The sequence below is a fragment of the Salmo trutta genome, chromosome 6 (assembly GCF_901001165.1).
Source record: "Salmo trutta chromosome 6, fSalTru1.1, whole genome shotgun sequence".
In the NCBI taxonomy this organism is placed as follows: Eukaryota; Metazoa; Chordata; class Actinopteri; order Salmoniformes; family Salmonidae; genus Salmo; species Salmo trutta.
Genome location: NC_042962.1, coordinates 17,445,049 through 17,472,387, shown reverse-complemented (window position 1 = coordinate 17,472,387; position 27,339 = coordinate 17,445,049). Strand labels below are relative to the sequence as shown.

General features: G+C 44.1%; 1 protein-coding gene across 5 annotated transcripts in view; it reads right to left on the bottom strand.

The window, feature by feature from the left end:
• Positions 1 to 27,339, bottom strand: part of scn5lab (sodium channel, voltage gated, type V-like, alpha b) — a 182,685-nt gene that overhangs the window by 101,184 nt on the left and 54,162 nt on the right. Inside the window, exons 7-13 of one of the 5 annotated variants that reach the window (XM_029755527.1) lie at positions 23,832 to 24,074; positions 19,722 to 19,785; positions 7,399 to 7,540; positions 6,946 to 7,143; positions 6,578 to 6,763; positions 4,076 to 4,414; positions 282 to 402 (exon numbers count right to left, since the gene is read on the bottom strand). In XM_029755527.1, coding sequence (XP_029611387.1) covers positions 282 to 402; positions 4,076 to 4,414; positions 6,578 to 6,763; positions 6,946 to 7,143; positions 7,399 to 7,540; positions 19,722 to 19,785; positions 23,832 to 24,074 — 1,293 coding nt within the window. Of the gene's footprint in view, positions 1 to 281; positions 403 to 4,056; positions 4,415 to 6,577; positions 6,764 to 6,945; positions 7,144 to 7,398; positions 7,541 to 19,721; positions 19,786 to 23,831; positions 24,075 to 27,339 lie in introns of those variants that run through there. The other 4 variants (XM_029755529.1, XM_029755530.1, XM_029755531.1 and 1 more) reach the window with 4 other exon arrangements.

Sequence of the window (27,339 nt, the reverse complement as noted above, 5' to 3'; positions counted from 1 at the left end):
AAAATATGTTGGTATGGCAAGGCTATGTATTGTGTGCACATTGAAGTCAGTAATTTATGTTTACTATAGGTTAATGTGATGTGACTCAAATGTAACTAAAATGAAAGGGCATTTAGTTGACTAAAATGGCCCACTGTTTTCGGAATTTTGACATTAACTAGACTAAATACTTCTTCAAATTACAAAAAATGTGACTTAATTATATTTTTGTCAAAATTACTAAAATTAGACAAAATAATAAAAAGAGTGCCAAAATGAACACCGGTACAGAGGCCCCTTACCCTCCAAGGCATCTGTGAGATAGCTGGCCCCACTCAGAGCTCGGTCCCTCCGCACGTGCTCTTCTCTGGACACCGGGCGAGGCAGCAGCATGGTGCTCAACTCAGTGCTGGAGTTTGGCCCCTGGAGGAGACAGAATGGTAGGCATATTGGTAAGGGAGAGGCCGCCATATTGGTGAGGGGAGGCGTTCATATTGGTGAGGAGAGGCAGCCATACTGGACATTAGAGGCAGCCATATTTGGGAAGAGAACTGAGAGGCAGCCATATTGGTGAGGAGAGGCAGCCATGTTGGATGTTAGAGGCAGTCATATTGGCAAAAAGAGGTGTTGCTTTAGTGAGGAGAGGCAGCCATATTGGTAGAAGAGGCAGCCATATCGGTGAGGAGAGGCGGCCATATTGGTGAGAAGAGGCATCCATATTGGTGAGAAGAGGCATCCATATTGGTGAGGAGAGGCAGGCATATTGGTGAGGTGAGGCAGAAATATTCTTGAGGAGAGGCAGCCATGTGGGTGAGGAGAGGCAGCCATATTGGTGAGCCATATTTAGATTATTCTATGCAGTCAAATGTAATCTATATTCTCAGCAAGTGATTATGAAATGACTGAGTCATGTGTCTGGGTTTCAGCTTAAACAAATATCTCATGATTTGTATCTCCTTCAGTTCAGTCTTTGCATAATCATTTCAGGACATAATTTCACCTATATTATTAATTGTACATTTATTTAAATACAACATTATTTTAGCTTGGAAACCACTTCTGAGGAAATATACTACACTTCTACTACAAATGTTGTAATTATGTTTTTATACTTCTATAATTTTTCATTTAATAATTTGTCTTGTCCGATTACCATGGAAACGGCACTAGTAAGACAAATTCAAAGATGACAGATAGAGAATTACAATCTCTAACCAGATAATACTAATGGATGTCTCTATTGGCTAAAAACATAGCTCATATGGTACATTGTAAAGCACCGCTCATATCTTATGTCATAAAGCTCTGTCTGTCTCCCTGCAGGCTTAGCAATGTCTACTACTCATACAAAATGGGATCAATAAGTCAATGAAACAAACACAGCAGCCATGGAGAGAGGACCATAAATATTTCCACATCAAAATTTCCCATTTTTTAAACACCAGTTGTCAGTCAAGCTGCCTCCCAGAGGACAGGCTGATGGAGACGAACACACAAGCACACACACACATGCACACACACACATGCACACACACACAAGCACACACACACACACACACACACACACACACACACACACACACACACACACACACACACACACACACACACACACACACACACACACACACACACACACACACAAGCACACAAGAACACACACAAGCACACACACAGGCACACACACACAAGCAAACATACACACATGCTGTTGAACACAGCAGTCACTTAGGCAAGGCTATGCTAACACACACATATCTCACATTGAGTCCACAGACAGGCTTTTCAATTTATGTTGGGTCAATGGCTGGAACATGATTCAGGATAGAGGCAGGGTGGTGACAGTTATCTAAGACATTCACACAAACACACACACACACGCACGCACACACACACACACGCACGCACGCAAACACACGCGCACACACGCACATGCGCACACGCACAAACACACAAACACGCACGCACACACACACACCCACACGCACACAAACGCACACGTGCACGCACGCGCGCACACACGCACACGCACACACGCACGCAAGCGCACACGCATCATCCCTAGAGCCATGTGATATCCTTATAACTAGTTACCTCCCAGCTGTATGTATCCATGATGGTGTGAATGACAGGGGTTAAAGGTAGTCCAATCAAAGCCTCCCTGACACAAATCAGCCTCCCTCTATGATTACATAACGTCTCATTGGTCTCCCAGGTAGTCGGGCTGGCAGGCATGAGTGACGCACATCCCCAGTGTCAGATCTCACATAAAACCACCCACTCACTGTTTGGCAAGTAGGGAACCCACCACAAGACCATTCACCATTTCTCTCCTTTGTGGCCCTACCATCGCCACCAGCAACAACATTCATTTAGCATCTGTTGCTACTGTGCGTTGCCATGGTTGCGTTTCTGAGACAACCTGGCGTCTGTGCCACTCACGCACACCCACACGCACAGGCCCGCACGAACACGTGCACACACACTTCTCAATAACCTTCCACCACTATTCATCTGTATTAGCAGCAACACAGTGGTTTTAGTGCCCTTCCTGGCCAGTCCTTTGGGTGTAATATTGCAGTGTACTGTATTGACCTCCAGAGCACAATACCGCTGATTATAAATTAACTGTGCTTGTTCTTTTTGATTCTGGTAAATAGACAAACCTGTTAGTCAAATTCTTTAGATTTGTAGCTTTCTTTTTCATAATTTGTTTACATGACACACTTTTGCTAGCTGTGTGTGTGCGTGCGTGCTTACGTGAGTGTGTGTGTGTGTGAGAGAATGAACAAGAGATATCAAGAAGGATCAGTAATAGCGATAGGATCATTGGAGTGCACCGACAACCATGCTGTTCTGAGAGCAGTCTGTTTCCTGGGAGAGAGTAATAGAGATAGGATCATTGGAGTGCACTGACAAGCAGTCTGTTCTGAGAGCAGTCTGTTCTGAGAGCAGTCTGTTTCCTGGGAGAGAGTAATAGAGATAGGATCATTGGAGTGCATTGACAAGCATGCTGTTCTGGGAGCAGTCTGTTCTGAGAGCAGTCTGCTTCCTGGGAGAGAGTAATAGAGATAGGATCATTGGAGTGCATTGACAAGCATGCTGTTCTGGGAGCAGTCTGTTCTGAGAGCAGTCTGCTTCCTGGGAGAGAGTAATAGAGATAGGATCATTGGAGTGCATTGACAAGCATGCTGTTCTGGGAGCAGTCTGTTCTGAGAGCAGTCTGCTTCCTGGGAGAGAGTAATAGAGGTAGGATCATTGGAGTGCACTGACAAGCAGTCTGTTCTGGGAGCGGTCTGTTCTGAGAGCAGTCTGTTTCTTGAGAGAGAGGAGCATCATGTTCTTTATTTGTGCACACAGACAGACAGACAGACAGACAGACAGACAGACAGACAGACAGACAGACAGACAGACAGACAGACAGACAGACAGACAGACAGACAGACAGACAGACAGACACAGAGACAGACACAGAGACAGACAGAGACAGAGACAGACAGAGACAGACAGAGACAGACAGACAGACAGACAGACAGACAGACAGACAGACAGACAGACAGACAGACAGACAGACAGACAGACACACACACACACACACACACACACACACACACACACACACACACAAGGCAGCGATAGCATGCGATAGCATGGCAAGTGATCCATTGAGTATTAGAGAAAATGCATTTAGGCTCTTCCCTTTTCCATTCCTACACAGTTGCTAACATCCCTGCGGGGTAGTGTGAATCATCTGTTTTGAAACTGCAAATGAAACAGTGTGTTGTGTTAATATTGAGTAGCCTAGCGGGGAAGAGGGAGCTGTTGGCTGTATCAGGTCACAGAGGTCTTGGCCAGTGACTCCAGGCAGCCTGAGGCTACTAAGTCCTGAGTCTACTCTACAGGATATGAGCTGGGGCCATTCCTTTGATACAGCTTTTTGCCACAGTAGTATCACCAGTTATCCACAGGGTGATTTCCCATGATGCATGCACATATGCAACCACACACACGGACACACACCCACAAGGACTCATACACACACACACACAAACACGCTTGCAAAGCCACACACTCAACTCAGAAACCCAGTGCTCACACTCTCCTCCTTGACCTTCTCCATGGTGCAGGCTGGGAGCCCCTGTGGGGCGACCCCGTTCTGGTCCGTGGCCACGAACAGCTTCCCATTGACGTTGAGGAAGACCTGGGAACCCCGGCTGCCTGTGCTGTAGGTACTGGGCCTGCGTCTGGTGCTCCATGGGATCACCAGGGACCCAGTACGACTGTGTGTTCCCTCATTGTCCCCATGGATGCTGAACTCGTCGTCGGCGAAGTCACCCTCCGAGTCTTTGTTCCGGGGACGGAAGCTGAAGATGCTGACGTTGCTGCCTCGTCTGGTACGCGTAGAGATGGTGCGGACGAGGAGTGGATGTGTTGGCTGGCGAGGGAGTGGAGAAAAAGTTTAAGTGGGCTATATGGTAGGGAAGTCCTATGTTCGAAAAGAGTAAGATACCTGACTCAAACCCTGGAATTCAGATAATCCTTTCACAAATTAGGATTGCCATTGATCTCAGTAGTTTCAGACTGGTAACGGTACTAGGGGAGAAAAATCTATATCCCAAAATATATTTAAATATATACAGTATGTACCAGTCAAAAGTTTGGACACACCTACTCATTCAAGGGTTTTTCTTTATTTTTACTATTTTCTACATTGTAGAATAATAGTGAAGACATCAAACTATGAAATAACACATGGAAAAGTGTAGTAACCAAAAAAGTGTTAAACAAATCAAAATATATTTCATATTTGAGATTCTTCAAAGTAGCCACCATTTGCCTTGATGACAGCTTTGCACACTCTTGGCATTCTCTCAACCAGCTTCATGAGGTAGTCACCTGGAATGCATTTCAATTAACAGGTGTGCCTTGTTAAAAGTTCATTTGTAGAATTTCTTTCTTAATGCGTTTGAGCCAATCAGTTGTGTTGTGATAAGGTAGGGTGGCAAAGCAGTCTAAGGCACTGCATCTCAGTGCTAGAGGCGTCACTACAGACCCTGGTTCGATTCTAGGCTGTGTCACAACCTGCCATGTGATACAGTCCATTAGGGCAATTGGCCCAGCGTAATCCGGGTTAGGGATTTGGCCAGGGTAGGCTGTCATTGTAAATAAGAGTTTGTTCTTAACTGACTTTCCTAGTTAAATAAAACATTTTTAAAAAGGTTTGGTATACAGAAGATAGCACTATTTGGTAAAAGACCAAGTCCATATTATGGAAAAAACTGCTCAAATAAGCAAAGAGAAACGACAGTCCATCATTACTTTAAGATATGAAGGTAAGTCAATCTGAAAAATTTCAAGAACTTTGAAAGTTTCTTCAAATGCAGTCACAAAAACCATCAAGCGTTATGATGAAACTGGCTCTCATGAGGACCGCCACAGGAAAGGAAGATCCGGAGTTACCTCTGCTACAGAGGATAAGTTCATTAGAGTTACCAGCCTCAGAAATCGGCAGTTAACTGCCCCTCAGATTGCAGCCCAAATAAATGCTTCACAGAGTTCAAGTAACAGACACATCTCAGCATCAACTGTTCAGAGGAGTCTGCGGGAATCAGGTCAAATTGCTGCAAAGATACCACTACTAAAGGACACCAATAATAAGAAGAGACTTGCTTGGGCCAAGAAACACAAGCAATGGACATTAGACTGGTGGGAATCTGTCCTTTGGTCTGATGAGTCCAAATTTGAGATTTTTGGTTCCAACCGCTGTGTCTTTGTGAGACGCAGAGTAGGTGAATGGATGATCTCTGCATGTGTGGTTCTCACCGTAAACATGGAGGAGGAGGTGTGATGGTGTGGGGGTGCTTTGCTGGTGACACTGTCCGTGATTTATTAAGAATTCTAGGCACACTTAACCAGCATGGCTACCACAGCATTCTGCAGCGATACGCCATCCCATCTGGTTTGCGCTTAATGGGGCTATAATTAATTTTTCAACAGGACAATGACCCAAAACACACCTCCAGGCTGTGTAAGGGCTATTTGACCAAGAACGAGAATGATGGAGTGCTGCATCAGATGACGTGGCCTCCACAATCACCAGACCTCAACCCAATTGAGATGGTTTGGGATGAGTTGGACTGCAGAGTGAAGGAAAAGCAGCCAACAAGTGCTCAGCATATGTGGGAACTCCTTCAATCCTGTTGGAAAAGCATTCCAGGTGACTACCTCAAGAAGCTGGTTGAGAGAATGCCAAGAGTGTGCAAAGCTGTCATCAAGGCAAAGGGTCGCTACTTTGAAAAATCTCAAATATATTTTGATTTGTTTAGCACTTTTTTGGTTACTACATGATTCCATATGTGTTATTTCATAGTTTTGATGTCTTCACTATTAATCTAAAATGTAGAAAATAGTAGAAATAAAGAAAAACCCTTGAATGAGTAGGTATGTCCAAACTTTTGACTGGTACTGTACCTATTTACAAAACCTGAAAGCATACTATTAGATTCAGAATGTTTGTACTTATCCATGGTATTTTATCCATGTTGGAACATCATGATGAAATTTGAATCTATTAAGAATGCATTATTATGATATTCACCCTGCCCCCATCCACTGTATCCACCTTCAACGTCTTCACGTATCCCTTCTCCACGTCTCCCCCATTCTCTACCTCCTCCACCAGTTCCTCCAGACTTCTCCTCCTGCTCTGCAGCTCCTTGTGGTCAGGGAGAGCCAGGCCCGGGGAAAGTTCCGGGGACATCAAGGATTCTGTATCCTGAGCTTTCTGAGGAGGAAATGCAAAGGGTCAGCTCAAATAGGCATAGTCCTTCTTCAGCATATTGTGTCATTCAAAATGTTCTAAACTCCCATACCAGCTAACCAATTGAAAGAAATGTCTACAGTCCAAATTTCCAACATCGAAAGCATCAACGCTTAAATTCCATGACGTAAAACCTTACGTCTTACCTGCGCTTCCCTCTTGAGGCGCTCCATGGCCAGCTGGAACTCTTTCTCTTTCTGCCAGGCCTCCTGGATGGTGGCCTGGTTCTGCTCCTCGTAGGCCATGGCCACAACAGCTAGGATCAGGTTGACCAGGTAGAAGGAACCCAGGAAGATGACCACCACGAAGAACACCATGTAGGTCTTCCCTGCTGACCGCAGAGTCTGGGGAGGGATGGATCGATGGATGGATGGTTTGGCAAAAAGTATGTTATAAAAGACAGAGGGTTTGATTTTTGCAAGTTAATGTTGGTTTAAGCTTAGGTTTAAGATTGTGGAAGATTGTAGAAGACCTCCAAGACCTTAAATACATTACTGTAAACAAATAGACTTATTTTCTTCCAATGATCTTGCAGACTATGACCTGTATGTGGATATTGTTTGAAATGAACCTGGTCATTTCCTTGTGTCCATACTGACCTGGTGATAGAGGTTCTCCCAGTAGTCTTGTGTCATGAGCCGGAAGAGGGAGAGGAACGCCCAACCGAAGCTGTCAAAGCTGGTGTAACCATAGTTAGGGTTCCTTCCTGCCTTCAAACACTCAAACCCATCTGGGCAATGCCTGTAGCGAAAACAGAAAGAAAACATCAAGAAAATGTCATGTTTGGCCCTAGTCGAGAAACAAGGTGTTACGGGTGTGTACTGGAGGCGAAGTTAGGTGCAGGAGAGCAGAGTGTAGTTAACAGGCGCACTTTTAATTCCGGTCCAAATGAAAGCACAGAAGTACATAGAACGTGCCCAAAACACGGAACAATAAACAAAAGTCTGGCGCGTAACAATTTCACACAAAGACATGGAGGGGAACAGAGGACTAAATACATTCAGTGTGATTAGGGAATGAAAACCAGGTGTGTATGGAACAAGACAAAACAAATGGGAATATGAAAAATGGAGCGGCGATGGCTAGAAAGCCAGTGACGTCGATCGCCGAACGCCGCCCGAACAAGGAGAGGAGCCGACTTCGGCGGAAGACATGACAGTACACCCCCTTGACACGTGGCTCCAGCGGCGCGCCGACACCGGCCTCGGGGACGACCCGGAGGCGAGGCACAGGGCGATCCAGCCGGTGACGGTGAAACTCCCGCAGCAGTTCGGGGTCCAAAACATCAGGAACCGGAATCCAGCACCTCTCCTCTGGGACGTACCCCTCCCACTCCAAGAGGTAATGAAGGCCCCCTGCCCGACGCCTCGAATCCAGGATGGAACGAACAGAGTACGCTTGGACCCCCTCGATGTCCAGAGGGGGCGGAGGAACCTCCCGCACCTCAGATTCCTGGAGCGGACCAGCCACCACCGGCCTGAGTAGAGACACATGGAACGAGGGGTTAATACGGTAATCAGAGGGAATCTGTAACCTGTAACACACCTCGTTCACCCTCCTCAGGACTTTGAATGGCCCCACAAACCGCGGACCCAGCTTCCGGCAGGGCAGGCAGAGGGGCAGGTTTTGGGTCGAGAGCCAGACCCGGTCCCCTGGTGCCTCACTGCGGTGACAGTCCGCGCTGGTCTTTTGGCGTAGCGCGGCTCGCTGGTGGTGAACATGGGCGGCCTCCCATATCTCCTCCGCACGCCTGAACCAGTCGTCCACCACAGGAGCCTCGGTCTGACCCTGATGCCACGGCGCCAGAACCGGCTGGTACCCCAATACGCACTGGAAGGGGGAGAGGTTAGTGGAGGAGTGGCGAAGCGAGTTCTGAGCCATCTCGGCCCAGGGCATGAACACCACCCACTCTCCCGGCCGGTCCTGGCAATAGGACCGCAGAAACCTGCCCACATCCTGGTTGACTCTCTCTACCTGCCCGTTACTCTCGGGGTGAAAACCCGAGGTGAGGCTGATCGAGACCCCAGACGTTCCATGAACACCTTCCAGACTCTCGACGTGAACTGGGGACCCCGATCAGAAACTATATCCTCAGGCACCCCGTAGTGCCGGAAGATGTGAGTAAACAGGGCTTCCGCAGTCTGTAGGGCCGTAGGAAGACCGGGCAGAGGGAGGAGACAACAGGACTTAGAAAAACAATCCACAACGACCAGGATCGTAGTGTTTCCCTGTGAAAGAGGAAGATCGGTTAGGAAATACACTGACAGGTGTGACCAAGGTCATTGTGGAACGGGTAAGGGATGTAGCTTACCTCTGGGCAGGTGTCTCGGAGCCTTACACTGGGCACACACCGAGCAGGAGGAAACATAAACCCTCACGTCCTTTGCCAAGGTGGGACACCAGTACTTCCCAGTCAGACAGCGCACCATCCGACCGATCCCCGGATGACCAGAGGAGGGTGACGTGTGGGAACAATAGATCAACTGGTCACGGACAGCAGACGGAACGTACATACGCCCGAAGGGACACTGGAGGGGAGCGGGCTCTGTACGCAACGCCTGCTCAATGTCCGCATCCAGCTCCCACATGACCGGCGTTACCAGGCAGGAGGCCGGAAGTATGGGAGTCTAATCCATGGGCCGCTCCTCTGTGACATACAGCCGGGACAGTGCATCTGCCTTCATATTCTGGGAACCTGGTCTGTAGGACAGGGTAAACACAAAACGGGTAAAGAACATGGCCCACCTTGCCTGACGAGGATTCCTCCTCGCTGCCCGGATGTACTCCAGGTTGTGGTGGTCAGTCCAGATGAGGAAAGGGTGTTTAGCCCCCTCAAGCCAATGTCTCCACGCCTTCAACGCTACAGCCAACAACTCCCGGTCCCCCACATCATAGTTACGCTCCACCGGGCTAAGCTTCTTCGAGAAGAAAGCACAGGGGCGGAGTTTTGGTAGCGTACCCGAGCTCTGTGAGAGGTGAGTGATTCTGTAAGGTTCTGGGTGTAGCTGGTGCAGAGGAGTCAGGCACAGGACAGCAGAGATGAGTAACCCAATGAACTTTGCTCAAAATTTCCAAATACTTGAAGTAATACCAAGCCCGAACTTACAATAAAACAATCACTCACAAAAACCATGGGGAAAACAGAGGGTTAAATAATGAACATGTAATTGGGGAATTGAAACCAAAGACAAAACAAATGGAAAATGAAAAGTGGATCGGCGATGGCTAGAAGGCCGGTGACGTCGACCGCCGAACGCCGCCCGAACAAGGAGAGGGACCGACTTCGGCGGAAGTCGTGACACAGTCATCCCCCGTCGTGCAGTACAGATAATACTAATTCAATAAGCTGAAATATCACGGATGTAATTTACAGTTTATAAGCTTATCAGAGTATTTTGTGATTGTTCTTCAAATGTACATTACATAGTGGAACTGGTTTATACACATTTCCATGACTAACTGTGTAAGAAACAGTTTAAGAGCCAGCGAGGGTGACGTCAGTTCAGAGCAATGCCACTGCATGCCACCCCACGTTAGAAACCACCCCCATATTCTTGTGACAAAAAGGTGAGTCACACCGACCCCCGGCTTCTTCAGACGCGGATCGGGTTAGGGGAGCTGGGGTGAAACGTGTGGGCGTCAGGAAGAGCGAGGCAGGGGAGTTGAAAGGACGTGATGCCACCAACCTGCTATCACGCCAGTCACTCTCCCCTTCACACCACCCCAGCCCTTCACCCATCCCTGCAATGCCCACCACACCCGCAGCCTGCTTGCCCGGCCAGGCAACACCTGTCTGTCAGCGGCCTTGGCCGTGGCCGCGGCATGCGGAGGGAGGGTGTGAGGGTGTGGGGTGATGGGCGCTATCACCCACCAGACACCTCTCTGTGTATCTGGAGGACGTGTCAATGGACATGCCCCACTTCAGACCCCTGGGAGACCGCTAACAGGAGGCCTCAAACCCACCACACACACAATTCCCATACGGTGGTATGACATGTCTGAACTGCAGAATATTATTTAGCATTGTTTTTAAGATGCATTTCCTAGATTTCCAATTTCCAATTCTAAGTACACTATTTTTGTGTTTTCTATACATTTTTATCATGGGTGCATGTACACGTCCATAGTAACCCACCAAAATATGGTAGCTGAATAATGTTTTGTTATTTTTCTAGGGGCATAAATTCTTGTGATCTTTCAGGAAAACCAGGAAAGAGTGCCTGGGATTGCTATAACTTAACAGCGCCTCACACTGTAATTAAAAGTACCAAGTTTGGTAAATGAATGCTCTCACCCTATGTCTAATTGGACTGCACAGAAAGTGTCACTACAGCAGTCACACAAATGTAGCTGTTGTTGAGTCCCAAACATAAAACATCTACAGAATCAGATCACTTTTATAGGACACAAGCAATCGAAACCCCACCTGCGGTTTGTGTTATGATGAGTAACGTGTTGTATTGTTGTCAGAGAGAGAGAGAGAGAGAGAGAGAGAGAGAGAGAGAGAGAGATGAACCCTGACACAGAGGAGTCACTGAGAGTATCTGTCAGAGTAACTGCTTTCTCTCAGCACTCCGGCAGCTGGGGGTGCGATCGACCGCTATCCTATCTCTCGCCGGGGCACTGGTCATTCTGACATGGAGCTATTTTTGGCACCAGCAGTGAGCCCCGGTAACTATCCCTTTAGGAGGATCTGGGAAGGTGCGGGTGGGTTGTGGGAGGGTTGGTGGATGATGAACTATACCCCTGTGAGGATAGTGACTACCTGACGGTTCATCACAACACGCTGTTGAAAAGTTAGCTGTGATGTACAGTTGGGTCTATACTGTAGACCTAATACCTTGGAAACTGTCAAGGAAGCATCAGTACTCCACTGACAACAGTACAGAGAAAAAGAGAGACCAAACAGATTGGCAGCAGCAAAACAGTGTTGGTGGTGTACTTGGAATACGTGGTAGTAGTAGGTTGTTAAAAGTATCAAATCAGCTGGAGAGGATTAATTGAAACATCAGATCGCTATATCTGAGTACATGGCCCATGTGACAAACAACAGTTCTGATGTGTGTTCATCAGATCAGACATGACCCCTCCCCCCTCGCCCCTCGCCCCCATCCCTCTCCCTCTTATCCCAGCCACAGATGCGCTCCAATAGTTGATAGGATACAACATAAAAGTGAACAGAAGTGGGAGCAGGGGAGTGTTCCCAACGGTCACTTTGTGGAGGGAACATTGGCTTGGCTGTGAGTTGAGTCACCCCTTCCAACCCTTCCACCCTGTGAAACAACAAAGCCTGGCGGGGAAGGCTTCAAAGCCTGGCGGGGAGAGGAAGGTGCCCTCCTAGACCTGATGTTCTCACTGCTCAGATTTATGCCCAGGTTTACCAAGTCACTGTTCTTTAGGCACCAAATGGAAGAAAACTAACTGAAACAGGGAGGGGCTACCTAGAAGTGTCCAACAAGAAATGTTCATTTTAGTTTACTATTGTGTGCCCTAGTGAATATGATCCATGATTCTGCCCTGGCTGCTTCACCGAGTGACCAACCACAGGCTAGGAATAGCCAGGCTGAGTCCTTCATTAAAGCTTGCAAAGGAAAATATTTTTGAAAATTTTGAAGTGGAAAATGTAAATGCGTGTTTCTTATTGGTCAAATCGAGGTTGTCCCTCCCTGTTTTAGTCCATTTTCTTCTGTTTGCTGTATGAACTGGATCGTGATGAAGAACTCTGCAATAGGCTTTAGCTCTTACACAACCACACTTCCTACTCAGGCACTGATACAGGCAGAGTGAACACATCAGCAAAAGAGGATGACAATCAGCAAGAAAGGAGAACTACACTGGAAATAATGATGTTCGCAATGTGTACGTCAAGAATGAAAATGAATAGTTTGGATATGTATTTTGTCACTCCATAAGAAGTGTTTTAACAAAATTACAATATTCACTGGAAATTAAAGTTTCATTTGTTTTCTGAATTACATGTCTATCTGCTCAAGGCATCCATAACGCTAGGCCCTCTCATCTCACAAAAACATTATTTCTTCATCCTAAACCATTAAGAAAAACAAAAGTTGACATTACAACCAGTTAGCCTAATATTAGAGAGTTCTAGGACTGAGGTCTATGAGAATGAAAGTACTTAACATTTCTATAGCAACAGTATCCAGGATGTTGTAGCCCATGGAGATTGTTTTGTGTGACCTCTCCTGAGGATGTGGATTGGTCTCTCAGGGATTGGATGAGTTCAGTTGAGGCAGGTAATATGATTGGTTTGTCATGATTTGTGTGGTATTTTATGCCTTTTCTTGTTTCCAGTGTAGCTTGTGTAGATTAGGACGGATTGTCTGATTAGGTTAAAATGCCATACAATATTTCCTATGTTATTCATGCATTTACAAAACAGTTTAGTTTCCTTGCATAATTATTTCATAGATTTTTGAGTTCTCTTAGGTCAATTAGCAATAATGTAAAAGGTCTGGAGAAACAAACAATCAATCAAGCATCATATGACTATTACTATTCTGTTTCCAATGGGCTATTTTGAGCTGAACCGGGTCAGTGTTTTTCTTGCTATACTTTATTTACTTTGCCACCATGGCATTTTTTTGCTTTTACCTCCCTTATCTCACATCATTTGCTCACATTGTATATAGTCTTATTTTATTTTTTTTCTACTGTATTATTGACTGTATGTTGTTTACTCCATGTGTAACTCTGTGTTGTTGTATGTTGTCGAACTGCTTTGCTTTATCTTGGCCAGGTCGCAATTGTAAATGAGAACTTGTTCTCAACTTGCCTACCTGGTTAAATAAAGGTGAAATAAATAAATAAATAAAAATAAAAAAATTATAAAAAATAAAAAAATAGGAGGCGGACATACTCATGTAACATTTAAAGCATCTAAAATACATCCTACTTACAGTTTATTTATACTATCTCCTATGTTAATGAACATCATTTTACACTCTGTAATTAGCAGTGTAATACATGCTTCACTGATGGGTTTTTATAATAAGAATATTTACAGTACTAAGAAAAGACCAAATCATCAAAGGAGTCCTTCAGCTGGTATCATAACTGGGCAATAACGGCGCAATTGTTAGCATACCCTTGGACTATCTTAAAGTATTCCGTGAAGTTGCTCTGAATCGCCACCCTAACGATATAGGCCAGTGATAATGTCATTCAAAAAAATGTTAACAGCAAAGCTAGCCAGCATTAGTATCGACAAAAATAAAGGCCCTTCAACTCGCACTTGATATAAATGCAATTAGCGAGCTGTTACATTCAATTTGATGACTCATCAAGTAGAACTGGAGTCAGAAAAATAAAAGGAGTTAAGAACATGGCACATACAGAGAGCCTAGGGTGGGGGAGAGCAAAAAGGTGGATCGTAAGTGAGAGGCAATAATCTTCACTTTGCAGTCAGGGTAGCCATTAACAAAGCCATTAGAGTGAAGCCAAAAAGCTTAAAAAGGATCAAATGTGACTAAAGTGGAGGGGCAAACCCACTAGCCCCCCTCCCGCTGCCTCTCCACCCCCCACACACACACACCCCTACACCCCCATTTGGAATGCCAGATATAACTGCTCATGTCAATTGTATTTGTACTGAGTGAAACCAGCCTAAATGTAGGTGCCAATCTATGACAGAGATTTTGTCTTGGAAGGGATATTAAATAGAATGTTTATTTTTTTCAGTTTGATAAGGGACAGGATTCGCTTTGATGCATTTTGTCCCTTGATTTCTAAAGTAGTAGTTCTATGGAACTAGTCATCAAGCATTTTTTTCTCAGAAGTTTGATAAATATTGGCCCAGATCCATGTCCATTTTGATTGACAGCAAAAGGTTCCAGTGAGTGACAGCCAGTGACCAGCTGAATGTGAGACGAGCCTATGGGAGCATTGATTTCTACAGACATTTATTGACACTATGAGACACAGGTAGCCAGACCAGTAAATAAACACCACAGAGACAAACAAATACCATTGTCTGCCATGTATTTATCATAAAGGGTGTTGTGTCAATACAAGCTCACAAATAGCGTTTAACATTTCATCTCAGTTCATCTCTACAGAAAAATAACATATATTATTTACACTACATGACCAAAAGTATGTGGACACCTGCTCATCGAATATCTCATTCCAAAATTATGGGCATTAATATGGAGTTGTCCCCCCCTTTGCTGCTATAACAGCCTCCACTCTTCTGGCAAGGCATTCCACTAGATGTTGGAACTTTGAGGTCGGGGACTGATATTGGGCGATTAGGCCTGGCTCGTAGTGTTCGACGGAGTTGAGGTCTGGGTTCTGTGCAGGCCAGTCAGGTTCTTCCACACCGATCTCGACAAAACATTTCTGTATGGACCTCGCTTTGTGCATGGGGGCATTGTCATGCTGAAACAGGAAAGGGCCTTCCCCAAACTGTTGCCACAAAGTTGGAAACACAGAATCATCTAGAATATCATTGTATGCTGTAATGTTAAGATTTCTCTTCACTGGAACTAAGGGGCCTAGCCCGAACCATAAAAAACAGCCCCAGACTATTATTCCTCCTCTACCAAACTTTACAGTCGTCACTCCGCATTGGGGCAGGTAGCGTTCTCCTGGCATCCGCCAAACCCAGATTCATCCGTCGGACTGTCAGATGGTGAAGCGTGATTCATCACTCCAGAGAACACGTTTCCACTGCTCCAGAGTCCAATGGCGTCGAGCATTACACTACACCAGCTGATGCTTGGCATTGCGCATGGTGATCTTAGGCTTGTGTGCGGCTGCTCGGCCATGGAATCCCTTCTCATGAAGCTCCAGACAAACAGTTCTTGTGCTGACGTTGCTTCCAGAGGCAGTTTGGAACTCAGTAGTGAGTGTTTTTCACACGCTACTCGCTTCAGCACTCAGCAGTCCTGTTCTGTGAGTTTGTGTAGCCTACCAATTTGCAGCTGAGCCGTTGTCCTAGACTTCACAATAACAGCACTTACTGTTGACCAGGGCAGCCCTAGCAGGGCAGAAATTTTACGAACTGACTTGTCGGAAAGGTGGCATCCTATGACGGTGCCACGTTGAAAGTAAGATCATTGTACTGCCAATCTTTGTCCATGGAGATTGCATAGGTGTGTGCTCGATTTTATACACCTGTCAGCAATGGGTGTGGCTGAAATAGCCAAATCCACTAATTTGAAGGGGTGTCCACATACCATTGTATATATAGTGTATTTCGCTCAATATTTTCGAGGCAGTTCCATCCTTTGACCACTTAGATGGGTGTTTGGCATTTTGTTAAAGAGTAAGAAATCATAGCACAAAAAATGAAGGTGAGACATTATTTAAGGCCATGTAAGGCCACAGTATTTAATACCTTTAATGTTCCATTTAAATTGAATCAATGGCTAAAATATGGCGACTAACTGGTCACCAAACTCCAAAGCTGATATATGCCGTGTTCACGTGTTAGTCGGAACTAGAAAACTTGATAATTTCCGACTTGCTAACTGGTTGAACGTGGAACATATATAACTACAACCAGTTAGCAAGTCGGAGTTTCCTAATTCCGACAAGTACGTGAACGTTGCATAAATCAGAGCTTTGGAGTTTGCTGACCAATCACCATGCACCAGACAGACAAAGCTTGGAGCCTGGCTGTTTTATCATTCGTGGACACAAGCTGGAGCGTGCGATTGGATTGGCTGTTATCTCTCAGAGAGACAGACAAATATGTCCTTTGTCTCCGTGTGGCTGGAGGCAGATGTTACATTTACCATGTCCCCAGCCCGCCATAACTCACCCCAAGGGACCATTACTCTGCTCTCCCTTTAGGCATCCGCCCAATAACTCACAACCTGTATGTCTTTCCTACTTTCCATTAGATCTTCAATAGATTCCCAGTCTCACAGGAATTTTTAAAAAGAAAAGAGGGGGGATGGAAGATTAGAATGTTGAAATATCACGGTATCAATTACAGCAGCTTTTTAAAGATTTTTTTTTTTCCTAGCCACCGTGCTTCTACACCTGCATTGCTTGCTGTTTGGGGTTTTAGGCTGGTTTTCTGTACAGCACTTTGAGATATCAGCTGATGTAAGAAGGGCTTTATAAATACATTTGATTTGATTTTTTTTACCATTTGTGGTGGGGGGGTGTTGAAAGCATGAGCTAGCATCACGCGTCATTGAGGGCATTGGAAGAGGCTTGCATTTGACAGTGCATGCTTTGCTCATAAAAGATGGAGACTGCCTGTGTGATTGCCTGGAAAAGACATGGATGAAATGTCGTTGGTATTCATTTTCCATAATTATTTTGTAAGTATAAAAGTAGGAGATTAAATTGAAAGTGGGGACTATTTTGTCTGTGTTTGTGGATGGAGCAAAACGGAAACCGTGTGGCACATTAGAGCTTGGCACCCAACAGAATACAGATAGGTATTTTTTACTTTTGTAAAACTCTAGATCTTAGCCCTGGCACTCCTCTCCTGCCACTCCTGCTCGTTGCTCCAAAATCACTTGGCGTTACAGGATTAGAGTGTTGGCAGGACGGGTCATGTTAGTGTTGAGGGCATTCATTAATTCCATGTCTATGTAAAGTACATTCGTTTGATGAGTAGTTGGGCTGAGAATGGGATTCAGAATGTCTCAGAACAACATTAGAATGATTGGGAAAGTTGCCATCTGATGTTAACTTGACGAATATTAAAGATGCTCCCTTTATCCTCCCTGAAAGTGACTATAATGTTGTTGCTTAATGGCTAAGAAAGGTGCCACACTTCATGGACACATTTTTCACTGTTGCATACTCAGTGTAGTTGTGTTCAGGCTCGCCTTCTTTTCTGTGGATACAACTGCCACTGGGTGTCCTAAAACGTACACAGTACACAAGTGATGTCAGAGGTCACATGCTGATATGCTAACTGCAGTCTCCCATGGCTCATCCCCTCATACTGTCATCCAGAGGGCAGCCGTGTACTAGCATGTCACATTCATGGCCAGGGTGATGAGCCGACACGTTTGGTGATTTACCCCCAGCCATGCAACATGCATGTTCTCCCAATTGCTATTCCCATCTCAGTCTAAAATACATCCCTTCGCCATTCCAAATCTTGGTCCAAAATACATCAGGTTTGGGTTGAGGTCAATGTCGTTTCTCTTCAGTGAATGTGGGAGATATATTCAGGAATTGTAAACTGACCATTATTTTCTGAGATATTATTATTTATTTTTTTGTTGGCCCCAATCCTTAAAACATAAAGATTATCCAATGTCAAAGTGACGCACACCAAAGTTATTAGTTAAACTAAATGACTATTTATAAGCTGGGCTTACTTCTTTTATATATACAGTACCAGTCAAAAGTTTGGACACACCTACTCATTCAAGGGTTTTTCCATATTTTGTACTATTTTCTACGTTGTAGAATAATAGTGAAGACATCAAAACTATGAAATAACACATATGAAATCATGTAGTAACCAAAAAAGTGTTGTGGATGCCAGATGACCGGCCTCCACAATCACCCGACCTCAAGCCAATTGAGATGGTTTGGGATGAGTTGGACCGCGGACTGAAGGAAAAGCAGCCAACAAGTGCTCAGCATATGTGAGAACTCCTTCAAGACTGTTGGAAAATAATTCCAAGTGAAGCTGGTTGGGAGAATGCCAAAAGTGTGCAAAGCTGTTATCAAGGCAAAGGGTGGCTACTTTGAAGAATCTCAAATATAAAATATATTTTGATTTGTTTAACACTTTTTTGTGTTATTTCATAGTTTTGATGTCTTCACTATTATTCTACAATGTAGAAAATAGTAAAAATAAAGAAAAACCCTTGAATGAGTAGGTGTGTCCAAAATTTTGACTGGTACTGTATATATATTATCATTTTTTGGTTGCGGCATCGGGTATTTCCAGGCAGTCTCCCGTCCCAGTACTAACCAGGCCCAACCCTGAACAGGCATGTCCAGGGTGCTATGGCTAAAATAATATTTTTTACCCTGTTTTCTCCCTGAATTAGGTCCCTTGGCTCATCTTTGCATCTCCTCAATGGGCTCGGGAGAGGCGTAGCTGGGCTTACTTCTATCCACATTACTCCAACTGTGCTATAATAACTTGGGGTGCACGCATCATGACAGCAAAAATATCTACAAAAAACTGTGGGATTCTGTCCTTCTTGGACCTGCAAGCCTACTGTGTAGCGCACCAGTGTCAATCCGCATGACTCAAAAACGCATTATCCCTCTGAGCTAAAGCCTAAACACACATTAGTGCTAACACATCTTCCCGTCCAATGCAAGGTTACTCATCAAGCATAGTTTGAGGAAACCAATTCTGGCATATTAGCAACGCAACCATAGTTAAAGTTACTGTCAAGGCCCACTCGCTTGTTAAAGCCTATTGGCTCTCACAGGATGGATGGTGGTTGATAAGCCCATGGTGTCTTCTCTCTACAGCCTGAGGGCAGCTGAGTCACCATCAGTCGCCATCACTCCGTCTTGCTGACTCACACCCTCAGAGCCAGGCTATCTCTGTTGACTTAGCTACACAGCGACAGGCATCATCTCAGCCACCTAAACCCTAACCTCAGGGCCCCTTTGTGACATCCTCTGGTACTGCTCAACAGCATGTACTAGACTAGAGCATACAACATGATGCTAAGGTTCATGAGGCTATGGATCATGAGGCTATGGTTAAACCATCTACAGTACAAGCCACCATCACACTAGCCTGGTGGTCCGGTCTGTTTGGTATTTCGCCAACCCTTCTCTGTTTTTGTTCCTAACCATGCCAAACAAGATCAAATCAACAAGAGGGGAGCTGGCTACAGCACATAGAGAATGGTACTAACCTATCTTCACAGTGATGCACATTCATAATTATTGGCTATTGTTCACTGATATTTTCTATAGCAATAGAACGAGGAGAAAGAGCAGTGTCACTTACCCAGCATCACTCCCGTCCCCACATATTAAGGCATCCTTAGCTCCCTCCACTTTGTAGTAGTTGTCTGAAAAAGGGAGAAAGATTTGTATTTTATTTGATTACATTGCCCCAGTATTGCTGAATGTGTCCAAAAGCATTAGCACCGCAACGTTAAAAGTATTTCAATGGTACTCAGACCTTATGACCAGAACTCCTTGTCCTAAAAAGGCAGCCTTCCCTGCTTGGGGAAAGTTGTTTATTGACTGTATTATATTAATCACTGATCTCAAATCAGCCCACCCTTAAATAACCCACTGGATGTATGATTTTAATAATTTATCAAATTAAGAAAATGTTATCGTTTTGTGTTTCACCCGAGCTTTTAGGGACCAGTAGCCTGCTTAGAACATTTTACGTATTTTTAAGGTGATGTATAGCGGACCCTGCTTGAAGTTGAAGGGGGGGGGATGAATGAATGAATAGCATAGCAGAACCCAGTAACTGTGTTGCTGCCGACTCCCACAAAAAAAGATGAGTCTTACAAATTGAAAAAAAGTATTTTTCTTTTTTTATGAGCTATACATCGTTGCTGTGTTAAAGAAAAAAATATAGATGCAATCTCAGGAAACAATATTGAGCTGTTCTTTGTTTTTGCTTTGTTTGTTTGGCTGTGGTGTTTACTATCATTACATCATGATGGTCAGGCGTCATGCGGTCTCGTCATGTGACAATCATTCACCATTAGAGGAACGTCAGTCCATTTAAACATCTGTGCCACGTCAGTGTTGCGCAGCAAAGGTTAGCACGCAATGATTTGTGTTGGTGAGGGTGGACCCTTGTAGTCCCATCGCTGCAGGGCTGTCTCTGTTATTGCCTGTTTGGATAGTAAAGTACAGAGGACAATGGAACAGAACACTGCCATGTCCTGTGTGTCCATAATGAGCCTCAAACAACTGCTGTGTGTGCCGTTTTCTAGGATACACATTATCCTCTGCAAACATGTTATGCTACGACTGCAAGTGGGACGGCAGGGTAGCCTAGTGGTTAGAGCGTTGGACTAATAATTGAAAGGTTCCAAGTTCAAATCCCCGAGCTGACAAGGTACAAATCTGTCGTTCTGCCCCTGAATAAGGCAGTTAACCCACTGTTCCTAGGCTGTCATTGAGAATAAGAATTTGTTCTTAACTGACCTGCCTAGTTAAATAAAAAAAATTAAATGTAACGTTTGGTTGACGTCACACAACAACTGTGAGACTTTCCCAAAGCTAAGAGACCCATGACCATATTAGTGCAGTTAAGAAACATCAATCACTACAACAGCATGTGAGCCAGACCTGGGTTCAACTACATTACCTGTGTTTGATTAAGCTTGGCTGGCTCAATGGAAGAGTCCCAAAAGTGCAAACTCTGTCCAAGTGGCACTCCAGGTAGGTTAAAGCAGAAACTGAGAGTATTTGAAAGATTTCAAATATTGTTTGAAACCAGGTCTATATTACAGCATGTTAATCTTATACACTAACATATAATCTACTGCTCTGGTGTTGTTAATGTTTTCATATTTCGAGGATACTTCACATTTCATATCACACGTTAATAACACACGTAGCCTTGAGTAAAAGCTCAACGTCACCAAAGCTTGAGGCAGGCCCACGCTATTGCATATGTCTAATTACATTGTGTCAGTGGCAGGGAATATAGAGTATTTTAATTTTGGGCAAAAAGCTATCGAGTACAGGAAATCTCGAATAGACGAGGGGGCTGTTTTTTGCTCCCCAAAAATATTTAATCTGGCGTGTCACATGGCTGTGCTCTTCAATTACACTTGACCATCATTTCCCAGAATTATTTCTTTACTTCACAGCCTCTGTGTGACCTCTCTGTAGCAACACATTGGCAAATGTTTGGTGAAAGCAAAACATTTAGGTTTTTTTTGTATGGTTTTACCCCTCAAAAATCAATTTTCAGTCTCCTAATAGGGTAATTTAAGGGAAATTTCTATTTTCTGACAGTTTTGGTAAGATTTTTATACAGTACCAGTCAAAATGTTGAACACACCTACTCATTCAAGGGTTTTTCTTTATTTCTACTATTTTCTACATTGTAGAATAATAGTGAAGACATCAAAACTATGAAATAACACATATGGAATAATGTAGTAACCAAAAAAGTGTTAACAAATACAAATACTTCAAAGTAGCCAGCCTTTGCCTTGATGACTGATTTGCACACTCTTGGCATTCTCTCAACCAACTTCACCTGGAATGCTTTTTCAACAGTCTTGAAGGAGTTCCCACATATGTTGAGCACTTGTTGGCTGCTTTTCCTTGACTCTGCTGTCCAACTCATCCCAAACCATCTCAATTGGCTTGAGGTCGGGTGATTGTGAAGGCCACGTCATCTGATAGAGCCCTCCATCACTCTCTTTCTTGGTCAAATAGCCCTTACACAGCCTGGAGGTGTGTTGGATCATTGTCCTGTTGAAAAACAAATGATAGTCCCACTAAGCGCAAACCAGATGGGATAGCGTATCGCTGCAGAATGCTGTGGTAGCCATGCTGGTTAAGTGTGCCTAGAATTCTAAATAAATCACCGACAGTGTCACCAGTAAAGCACCCCCTCACCATCACACCTCCTCTTCCATGCTTCACGGTGGGAACCACACATGCAGAGATCATCTGTTCACCTACTCTGTGTCTCACAAAGACATGGCAGTTGGAACCAAAAATCTCAAATTTGGACTCATCGACCAAAGGACAGATTTCCACCAGTCTAATGTCCATTGCGCGTGTTTCTTGGCCCAAGCAAGTCTCTTCTTCTTATTGGTGTCCTTTAGTAGTGGTTTCTTTGCAGCAATTCGACCATGAAGGCCTGATTCATGCAGTCTCCTCTGAACAGTTGATGAGGTCTGAGGCTGGTAACGCTAATGAACTTATCCTCTGAAGCAGAGGTTACTCTGAGTCTTCCTTTCCTGTGGCGGTCCTCATGTGAGCCAGTTTCATCCTAGCGCTTGATGGTTTTTGCGACTGCACTCAAAGAAACTTTCTAAGTTCTTGAAATGTTCCGCATTGACTGACCTTCGTGTCTTAAAGTAATGATGGACTGTCGTTTCTCTTTGCTTATTTGAGCTGTTCTTGCCATAATAGGGACTTGGCCTTTTACCAAATAGGGCTATCTTCTGTATACCACCCATACCTTGCCACAACACAACTGATTGGCTCAAACGCATTGAGAAGGAAAGAAATTCCACACATTAAATTTTAACAAGGCACAGTTGTTAATTGAAATGCATTCCAGGTGTACCTCATGAAGCTGGTTGAGAGAATGCCAAGAGTTTCCAAAGCTGTCATCAAGGCAATGGGTGGCTACTTTGAAGAATCTAAAATCTAAAATATATTTGGATTTGTTTAACACTTTTTTGGTTACTACATGATTTGATATGTGTTATTTCATAGTTTTGATGTCTCCACTATTATTCTACAATGTAGAAAATAGTTTAAAAAAATGAGTAGGTGTGTCCAAACTTTTCACTGGTACTGTATATGAAACGTTTATAGATCTAACTTCATTAGATTAGATAAATATCACTTTTTCTAAAAGACAAAATATTAGATCAATGTACCTCCATATTGTTTTGTTGGGATAATCTACAAAGCTGAGATGAGACAGATTCCATTTTTAGTTGAGCATGACTAGAGGCATCCAGGGAAAGACTAGTGGCCTCATGGAAAGACTAGTGGCCTCCAGGGAAAGACTAGTGGCATCCAGGGAAAGACTAGTGGCATCCAGGGAAAGACTAGTGGCCTCCAGGGAAAGACTAGTGGCCTCCAGGGAAAGACTAGTGGCCTCCAGGGAAAGACTAGTAGCATCCAGGGAAAGACTAGTAGCATCCAGGGAAAGACTAGTGGCCTCCAGGGAAAGACTAGTGGCCTCCAGGGAAAGACTAGTAGCATCCAGGGAATGATGAGAATTACAGGAGGGGGTGTTTATCCCTGAGGGGCATTTGGCCCTAAGCCACCTTATACAACAAGTCTCTCTCGCAAAAGGGATCTTTGCTCTCAATAGGGTCAGCCTTTTTAACTAAATGATACATTCATTCATTAAGTAGGCGTTTAACTGACGCACAGTGCTCACCTTCGTCTGCGATGAAGTCTTTGAGCGAGGGCCACGTCCGGTTGTTGCAGAAGAAGGTGGTGTTGGTGTTGAGGGTGTTGTTGACGCAGTGCGCTGTGCTGCGGACGCACTTCTGCCGCAGGTTACCCATGAAGAGCTGCAGGCCAATGAGGGCAAACACACTGAGGCAGAACACGGTCAGGATCATCACGTCCGCCAGCTTCTTCACAGACTGGATCAGCGCGCCCACAATGGTCTTCAAGCCTGCCCAAGGTCAATAGGTCAGCATGCACACACATGGTCATAGAAATGGACACAGGGTAAATAGAAGCTATCTTTGGTTAGCTAGCTCTGTCTAATCATAAGGAACTGTTTAAGATCTAATAACTGAAAATGGTTATTATGTATATGTAATTTAAACATTTAACAAAAATAATTATAAACAATTCTGGAAGTTAGTGGTCTCTTACTTTTTACAATAACATACTGTATAGTGGGGCTTGTTTACAGTGACTTAACTACAGTGCATCACTCTGTATAACAAGTTACAAAAATTACAATAATTGTATAAGGAACAATACAACGACTCACTATCCATAATAATTAGTGGTGGGCACCATTATCGATAATTTGATATGATATAAATATAGTTTGTAATCGATATGAGCAAGGCACATCGTGATATTGGCTTATCCTTGCTGTTAACCCACACATTTATGTAAAAGAGGAAACATTAGTGTTTCTGCAGGCACAAAGCCCTCTCACAGGCTCTCAACGTAGAATAACTGCCTGCTGATGGACCATCAGCGAGATTCCCATTGTGTTCAAACAGGTTGGGTAGGTTAGGCCCCCAGAACATTCACCCTTGGCCCAATGGGCAATAAGCAAGAAGTTGTCTGAATTTCACAGAGCCGTAGAAGTTAAGTCCATACAGTTGCAATCTTTGATATTAGTTTGAAAAAATGCAACTGATATTGATAGCGATTTTTCATATCAGTGCCCATCACTAATAATACTAACCATGACGTGGATGAAATAAACTGTACAGTTACAAATTCAGAACATTAAAAGCAAGAAGGCCACACAGAAACTGAAGACACCGACACAGCATTCAAAATACAAAGAAAGCTAACAAAAACGAACTAACCTCTACAGAAAGAAACATTGTCTTGTTTCTTTTCGAGAGATCAAAAATGCACCGAAAAATTCACAATGTATGGTCATTGACAACAGACGCTTCCCAAATAATGACTGATTTACTGGCTGACTGACTGGCTGGCTGACAAACTAACTGACTGACTGACTGACTGACTGACTGACTGACTGACTGAAAACTAACTGACTGGCTGACAAACTGACTGGCTAACAAACTAACTGACTGACTGGCTGACAAACTGACTGGCTAACAAAATAACTGACTGACTGACTGGCTGACAAACTGACTGACTGACTGACAAACTAACTGACTTGCTGACTGGCTAACAAACTAACTGGCTGATTGACTAGCTGACAAACTAACTGACTGACTGACTGGCTGATTGACTGGCTGACTGGCAAACTAACTGACTGGCTGACAAACTAACTGACTGACTGACAAAGTAACTGAGTGACTGACTAACTGGCTGGCAAACTGACTAATTGGCTGATTGGCTGACTGACTGACTGACTGACTGACTGACTGGCTGACAAACTAACTGACTTGTTGACTGACTGGCAAACTAACTGACTTGTTGACTGACTGGCAAACTAACTGACTGGCTGACAAACACACTGACTGACTGACTGAAAAACTAACTGAGTGACTGACTAACTGGCTGGCAAACTAACTAATTGGCTGATTGGCTGACTGACTGACTGGCTGACAAACTAACTGAATGAATGACTGACTGGCTGATTGACTGGCTGGCTGGCTGACAAACTAGCTGACTGGCTGACTGACAAACTAACTAACTGACTGACTGCCTGCCTGGCTGATTGACTGGCTGGCTGACAAACTAACTGACTGGCTGACAAACTAACTGACTGACTGACTGACTGGCTGATTGACTGTCTGGCTGACAAACGAACTGACTGGCTGACAAACTAACTGACTGACTGACTGACTGGCTGACAAACTAACTGACTGACTGGCTAACTGACTAATTTACTGACATTTTGACTTTAACCCTGTCTCAGAATGTGCCCAAAGCATTTCCAAGATTTTCTAGCATTTTTTTCTTAGCTAACTATATTTAGCTTATCTGATCCTATGCTATTACCTCACTATCCTGATTCCTATTTGGCCAGGATTTGTGTTGGATTAAAGGTAGTGTGAGGGGCCAGACTGCTGTACAGTATGAACACAGAGAGGAATTCAGTCTCTAAACCGTCACTTCCAGTCTGGCATTTCCAGAAGATGGTGTGGGCCAAAGGAGGTCAGCCATGAAGAGCCTGACGCACCATGTGTCTCAACAGCACCCGACAACAGGAAGAAGTGGAATACATGGGCCATGACTGATGGAAGTTAGCCCCCGCAGAGTAGATACCGGGTAGCTACTGTATGGTACAGATCATCCCAAAGTGACCTACCAGGTAAATCTAGGAGTCTAGGTCCTATAGCGTAAAGTAAAAAGTAGGGTCCAGGGTATTTCCCTGGCCAGGTCAAGTGGACAGTTTATGCACTGTAAGTTTACATAAAGGTCCCTGCTCAGAAATATACTGCACTATATGTTGCTAAGGGTACTACACCTGTTTCATCCAAACAAGGGCTTTAGTCCTATTTGAGTAGAGATCCATTCTGAATGGACTGTATGTCCTGCTTCCTATGGGAGCGTCTGTTGTGAATGGAGATATTATTACCATACAAAGTGGTATTTGACTATACCCATGCCTGTTAAACACTAAGGGTGAATGAGACCTGTTGAGTCAGATAACGAGGTAACATAATCCTTGGGCTTAAGGCCAGATGTCATGTTGAAACTTTATCTGTGGACTATATATTCACTATGTTGATGTCTATAGCGAAGTGTTTGCATACAGCATGTGGATGCAAGCATTGATGCATGACTACGCCTTGAAAGAAACTAGATTTGTATTTTTAATAAATGAATGGCATACATACATCTAAATACAAAATGAATTTGAAGTCAGAACACAATGGTTGCTACCACTCTTATAGAAGGAACAATGTAACAACAAGCCTTTTGATAAAGGAATGGTGTTTGTCATCTATTTTGTAATGTATAACATGGTGCGTTATACATTGCCCCCCATCCCTTCCTTCCCCAATACATGTGTTAATATTGGACTATAAATTGTGCCTTCCTTTATTATACTTAAGCTAAAATATTTATTATATTCTTTTGACCCATTTAGTTTATGTTTGTATTCTTATCTTTTCTTATTTCTTATTGTTGTTGCGTTGTCGAGAAGGAGCCTGCAGGTATGCATTTCGTAAGGTGATGCAAACCATGCGTATCCCGTACATAAGCCTAATACAACTTAAAACAAACTATGGGCAAACATATTCTTTGAGAATCTAAAATGTGAG